Source organism: Chrysochloris asiatica, unplaced genomic scaffold (genome assembly GCF_000296735.1).
Source record: "Chrysochloris asiatica unplaced genomic scaffold, ChrAsi1.0 scaffold00108, whole genome shotgun sequence".
Classification (NCBI taxonomy): Eukaryota; Metazoa; Chordata; class Mammalia; order Afrosoricida; family Chrysochloridae; genus Chrysochloris; species Chrysochloris asiatica.
In genome coordinates this window covers 1,924,878-1,931,624 of record NW_006408626.1, presented here as the reverse complement: position 1 = coordinate 1,931,624, position 6,747 = coordinate 1,924,878, and the positions used below count along the sequence as shown (strand labels likewise).

At 43.1% G+C, this 6,747-nt stretch overlaps 1 protein-coding gene across 2 annotated transcripts in view; it reads right to left on the bottom strand.

Moving 5' to 3' along the window:
- KCNMB3 (potassium large conductance calcium-activated channel, subfamily M beta member 3) overlaps positions 1-6,113 on the bottom strand; it is a 28,603-nt gene extending 22,490 nt beyond the window's left edge. For both annotated transcript variants that reach the window (XM_006867705.1, XM_006867704.1), the window contains exon 1: positions 6,052-6,113. In XM_006867705.1, coding sequence (XP_006867767.1) covers positions 6,052-6,113 — 62 coding nt within the window. The remainder of the gene's footprint in view (positions 1-6,051) is intronic.
- Between the last annotated feature and the right edge of the window lie 634 nt (positions 6,114-6,747).

Genomic DNA, 6,747 nt, shown 5'->3' with positions numbered 1-6,747 from the left:
GCCATGGTATTTTCAATAACCTCATATGCATGTGAAAGCTGGACAGTGAATAAGGAAGACCATAGAAGAATTGATGCCTTTGAGTTGTGGTGTTGAAGGAGAATACTGAAAGTGCCATGGGCTGCCAAAAGAACCAATAGATCCATTTTGGACGAAGTACAGCGAGAGTGCTCCCTGGAGGCCAAGATAGCCAAAGTTCATCTCTCATACTTTGGACATATTGTCATCAGGGACCAGTCGTTGGAGAAGGATATCATGTTTGTTAAGGTGGAGGGTTAAAGAAAAAGAGGAAGATCCCCAATGAAATGGATTGGCCAAGTGGCAGCATTGATGTACTCAAGCGTGGCAACAGTAGTGAGGTTGGTCCAGGATCGGGCAGTGTTTTGTTCTGCTGTGCATAAGGTTGGTACCAACTCAATGGCACCTAACAACAACACCACTCACTGTCAAGAGATGAGAAACGCATTTTCTTTGCCATCTCCCACAGTGCATGTATGTGTGTGGGTGATTATTTCTAGTTCAACCTTTCACTGCGTGTGAGACCCTTTGGGGTCCTAGCTTCAGTTAGTTGAGTGTTATCCTAAATTCTTCAACTGGGATGGGTCCTGGGCATTGTCTCTTGTGCCCATGACTCTTCAGCTGTGAAAACTGAGACTCAAGTTTACCATGTTCAAATGTCCTTAATGGACATTATTAGTCCATTTCCTTCTCTGAGTTCCCATTCCACATAGTGAGTGTTGTTGTTGTTGTTGTTGTTGTTAAGTGCCTTCGAGTCGGAGCCGACCCATAGCGACCCTGTACAGGGTTTCTGAGGGTGTAAATCCTTACGGGAGTAGAAAGCCTCATCTTTCTCCCGCGGAGCGGCTGGTAGTTTCGAACCACTGACCTTAAGGTTCGCAGGCTGATTCATAACCACTACGCAGTGAGTAGAAGAGGAAAATTAAAATTTCCCCTGAGATTTTATAACCTTAAGGTGATCCTCAGGGGAGACCATAGCCTGAATTCACAATGTTTGTGTAATACAAAAACCTCAAGATAAGTATTTAGTTTAATGTTGTTTCAAGTATGCCCTGCCCTCTGGCATCTGGCAAAAGTAAATACCTATCTTCTCTGGAGGAACCCACCTTCACCTTAGGCCTCAAAGGATTCCCATAGATAAACTTCCAAAGAATGTGTGTTCTCATTCAAAAGTCACAAAGCATATAGAGAAATGAATGGCCTCCGAGTAAGAAAAAACAGACAACATAATCAGATCCACGAACACTTCAAAAATTTGAACAGAATAAAAGATGAGTTTTTAAGGAAATAAAAGGATTGAAGCTATCAAGAAAGAGTAAGAAACTCTAAAATACAATGACTAACCTAATATTTTAAAAAGCCAAAATAATTTCTAGAAATAGCATTTAACATAATTAGTACTTTCTTATTTCAACAGCAATACTTTCTAACCATTTTATTGCAAAACAATTCATCAATTGACTATGCCACAATTTCCTTTACTACTTCTATACTGGTGAATATTAGGTTGTTTCTAGTTTTCTGAGACTATAAACAGTTCTGTAATGAACTCTTTGTTATTTTCACTTAACAGAGTGACCCTCATCACAAAGACAACATGAGGAACTGAGCTGCTTCCTTAGGAGAATGGATGTTAGTAATGGGCAGTGAATGACACATGGACAACTAAATATCAAACGCTGTTAAGCAAGCACCATGTCTTATTCCTTTTTCTATCTCCAGTGCTTAACATAGTCCTGTGTATATAGTGAGGGTTCCATGCAGGGTATAACAGTCAAGATTCTCTTCAGGAGAGCTAAAGAAACTGAGAGACTAAGTTCTTTGATATGCTTGGCTTATTTAAACAAAGCATTTGAAACAAGATCCAGAGTGCTGATGACACTTTAGGATAAGCACTGAACAGTTAACCACAAGGTCAAAAGTTCAAACCCACCAGCCACTCTGAGGGAGAAAGATGAGACTTTGTGTTCCTGTAAAGATTTACAGCCTCGGAAACTCTGTGGTGATGGTGGCTGTTATGGGCTGTGAAGTTGGTTTAGACTCAAAGCAACTCTGCATAGGGTTTCCAAGCCTGTAAATCATTATGGGAGCTGAAAGTCTCATCTTTCTCCCAGGGAACTGCTAGTAGATTCAAACTGCTGATCTGGGTCACTATAAGTCAGAACCAAGTCAACAGCACATAACAACCACAGCAAGACAGAAGTTCTTCAACTCACATTCTCAAGGACAGCTGTGGCTCAGCTGGGGTTGATGCAATCTGGGAAGGAGTTTGACTGACTTTTGAGTTGGTGACTGCCAAGCCCAGAAAAAGATGGTGAAGAGATTCAAACCATCTCTCCTTCACAGCCCTCGCCTCAACTGAGCATTTTCCCTGTTACCCCTCCTCTCCTCTCTTTCACTCTCTGTCCAGGCAAGCAAGAACTCCTTCTAAGATCTCTCTTTCCTGCCCTGTCTCTGCTCTTGGTTGACTTCACATACTTTACTTTAAGGCATTACTCTCCCCATCTCATCATCTTCTGTTACATGGTGGGGAGTTTCATGCCATCATCTCTCCAAGTAGCCAACTCTGTGCCCCTCACATTCTTCCTACATTTCCCTCCAGTGAAACATAAAACATGGGTAAGGATGGGTTGAGAGAGAACATTTAAGCAGGTTGTTTGGGTGCCGAATCACAAAAATACCAGCTGTCTGCTTCTCACAGAGCTGTATGGAGGTCCTGAACAGAATGCTGGACTCAGAACAATAGAGTATAGTCACTGATTTTTTTTTTTCTTTCTTCATATCCTTGATGTAACCTGTCTCTCAGTTCCCTGTCTTCCTCTTTCTAGAAGGCTTATGCTTTATTTATTTTTGAACATTTTCTTGTGGCTTGGGTGAAAGTTTACAGTGCAAATTAGTTTCCCATTCAACATTTTATGCACATTTTGTTACATGACACTAATGTAAATCTTTTGAATTTTTAAATTTTTAACTGTAATTAAATATATGTTACTTATAAGCACCTTTCATCCAAGGACTCCAAAACACTTAAATAGTATCGAATTTGCTCTCTAGTCAGTGAGATGGGTGAAAAGCATTTTCATTCCTTTTTGCCAACAATATGCAGCTCTCCAATTCTAATCATTGTGTTACCTTCAGATGTTTTATTCATAGTCAGGGTAATAGCCATCCTTTCTGCTTTCTTCCTGCAGGTTAGACTGACTTTCCCACTAGACCTGAGTCTAGATCTGTACCACACATCACTACAGGTTCCTTAGCCTGAGGTCAACTCTGTTTCAAACAACAGCTGACTTAGCCTGAGGTCAACTCTGTTTCAGAACTTGAACTTGCTCATCTGGGTTTGAGCTCCAAAGAAGTCAGCAGCCTCTCCTGCCAACACTGGCTTGTGCAAGAAGTATTCCTCGGAAAAATGCTGCAACTCATCCAACACATACTTCGCGTGTACCTAAGCATTTGGCATGCTAAATTAATATTTCCCTGTAATTTGTTTTTGTTGCAGAGGAGAATCTGATCATTATTTTTACTCTTCTATTTTTAACTGCAAAATTAAAAAAAATTTTTTTTTTAATGTTTTGTTGTGAATTATGTGATAGTTTGCATGGGAGAACATTAGCTTTACATTCATCCTATCGTATATCATTTCATTGTTATGGTTACAATCCCCTCCATGCATCATCAACCAACCAAAGGGTATTCCCTGCATCCTAACCCTTGGTCGTCAGCACACAGCCCCTCTCCCTCTCTGGGTCTAAAGTATCTAGTCGCTCCATCTCTCCTTTTCATCATCTTTGCCTCCACCTCAGGCATCACTGCTTTTCTGGGTAGGGTCCCGCTCTCCGCTCTTCTCCCTTGATGGTCCCAGGGACCTCAGCTTCTAGACTGCAAAATCAATCATTCCCCTCCTTTTTAATTGCAAAATTCTTTAACAACTTCTTTGAAACAGCAAATGAGATGGAGTTAGGTCAACATGGTTCATTCTAGTTTGGCAAGAGGATGGAATAATAATCAAAGTGTGCATTTCAGAAATGAAAATGGGATAGGGTCGCTGTAAGTCAGAACCGAATGGATGGCACTTAACAACAGCAATGTTTTATGAATGGAACACTAAAACTTGTTCACTTGTCTGTTTGTCATGTGATCTTTTGTCATACTTTGTCTTTTCACAAAAGCCTTTTCTAGCAGAGAAGTCGTTTTGCCGCTATCTCTTTGTTTCTCTTTGGTATTAATCTGTCTCCTTTTTCCCTCACTCCCTAGGAAAAATAAAGAAAGTTATCATTAAGTCAATTCAGGCTAATTGAGACTCCATGAGCTACAACAAAGTAGAACCGAACTCCATAGGGTTTTCTTGCCTACAATGTTTATGGAAGTAGATTGCCAAGCTTTTTTTTCCCCCCAAGGACAGGTTCGAACTTCCAACCTTTCAGTTAGTAATCCAGTGCAAACCATTTGGGCCACTCAGGAAACTACCTCCATCTATCCCCTATATCTCACTCTCCTCCTGCAGTTTCTCCAGCATCCACAAAAGTACTGCAAGGATAATGGAAGTGGGTAATGAGATAGCCCTTAAGGTCTTTCATGTTCCTACTTTGACTCCCAGCTCCACTTGAACCACTAACAAATCTTCTAAGTTTCCAGATTGTTGTTGGTAAGCACAGTCAAGTCAGTTCTGACTCATAGCAACCCCGTTTAGGGTTTCTGAGGAGCAGCTGGAGGGTTTGGTCCACTGATCTTGTGGTTAGCAGTCCGGTGCTGATCCTACATCAGGTTTCCAGATAGAATGAATTCTAATGTGAAATGTACCTCTCTTAAGAGTAACCCTTCAATGCCACATTCCTCAAACACCCTCAGTCATTGCTTTTCTCTCAGTGATGGTGTTCATCACTGCCCCAAGTGCAGACAGGTACAAGGAGTGCTAATTTCAGAGAAGCTTCGCTCAGGGCTCTCAGCCCCTCTGAAGACAGGTCCTGAAGACAACCTAACTATTTCACTTCCCTCTTATTGAATAGCGGTAAGGGGTAATAACAACTGTTATATGATGTAGAGTATATAACGGGATAGCTACTGTGCTTCATATCTGATACCTCATTTCATCTTACCCAAGTCTTGTTGTTGTTGTTAAGTGACTTCGGGTCGGTTTTTGACTCACAGCAACCCTGTATAGGGTTTCCAAGGAGTGGCTGGAGGATTTGAACAGCCCACCTTGCAGTTAGCAATGCAGGGCTTTGTAGGAACTATTACTACCCCCATTTCAAAGATGAATAACAGAGGCAGAGAGATTTTAAGTGACCTGCCCAAAACCATCCAGCTTGTAGAGCTAAGATTTGAATTCAGACTTGGCAATTCCAAGACCTGGTGTGGTGCTGTGGGTTAATGTACTGGCCTGCAAAGTTAGTTTGAACCAAAGGTCAGTGGTTCAAGCTCACCAGCTGTTCCTTGGAAACCTTATACAGAGTCTCTATGGGTTGGAACTGACTCGATGGCACTTAACAACAACAACAAGACTTGGGTAAGACCAAAGTATGTTTCACCAATGAGACCTGATGCTAGTGATCTGTTTCTCATTCCTTCATTCAACCAAGAGATACTTAACTGAGCACCAACTATAAACTGGATTATAATCTATGTTCTGGAGATACAAACTAAAATCCCATTGCTGTCAAGTCAATTCTAACTCCTAGTGGCCCTCTAGGGCAGAGGAGAACTACCCCACAGGGTTTCCAAGGCTGTACATCTTTCGGGGAGTCTCTGTCACAGCTTTCTCTGAGGGTCAGCTGGTAGGTTCTAAATGCTGACTGAACCACTGGGCCACCAGCGCTCCAGTGGTGATTCAAAAAGAATTTGCCACCCAGAAAAGGAAGTCAACAAGAAAAGATGTGGCCCCACTGCGTCCACGCTGCTGGGGAGACCTGGCAAGTGGGTGCCCTCAAAGGACAGGGTGCACAAGCTCAGCTCCCAAACCTACATGGCCGCTTCTCTTCCACCCACTTGTTCAAGAGCTGCACACACGACTGAGAGATTCTGGTGGTGACTTACCTCCCCTGATGCCTCCGGCTGCCCTGGAGTGTAATTTGAACGGGAATGCTGAAGGGCTGCATGAGACCAGGGGGTGGACAGAATGGACTCCTTTCATCTGAGTCACTGACTCTGAGGGCACAGGAAGGGTGCATTGTAATCACCAATGGGAGTGGGGTCCCAGAGGGAGCCTTCTGACCCCGCTGCGGTGAAAGCCATCAGAGTCGCCAGCCTGGAGGCAATGTGCAGCCTGCTGTCCTGGACCGGCTGGGACACGCAACCGGCCACCCAGGGCACGGGGGGTCCCGTCCAGATGGCTGCCCTCAGCCTCAGAAGTTCCAGATGGGCCTGCGTGGTTTTCCACAGCCAACGCTTCTCCCCTATGGGTGCCCACTGCCTACGGCCTCATCACCACCTGTGTTTCCGCTTCAGCAGCCGGCTGCATCACCATAGAGACCTAGCGCTGGTGGAAAGTTCTGAGGCCCAGAGGGACACTATATAATTGGTGAGGGACACCCTCAGTCTAAGGTTTACAAGAAGAGGAAATGTTTTGCACTGGCCACGTTTCCTTTTTCATGAATTGTCTGTTGAGTGCCTGGGTTTTCCTGGTTAATTAAAGGTTATGGTTTCTCAATTTTCAATGACTTAAAGGGCCATAAAAAATTGTTCAAACTATACCAAAGTTTTTTACTTATTAACTATAGCTAATATTATTTT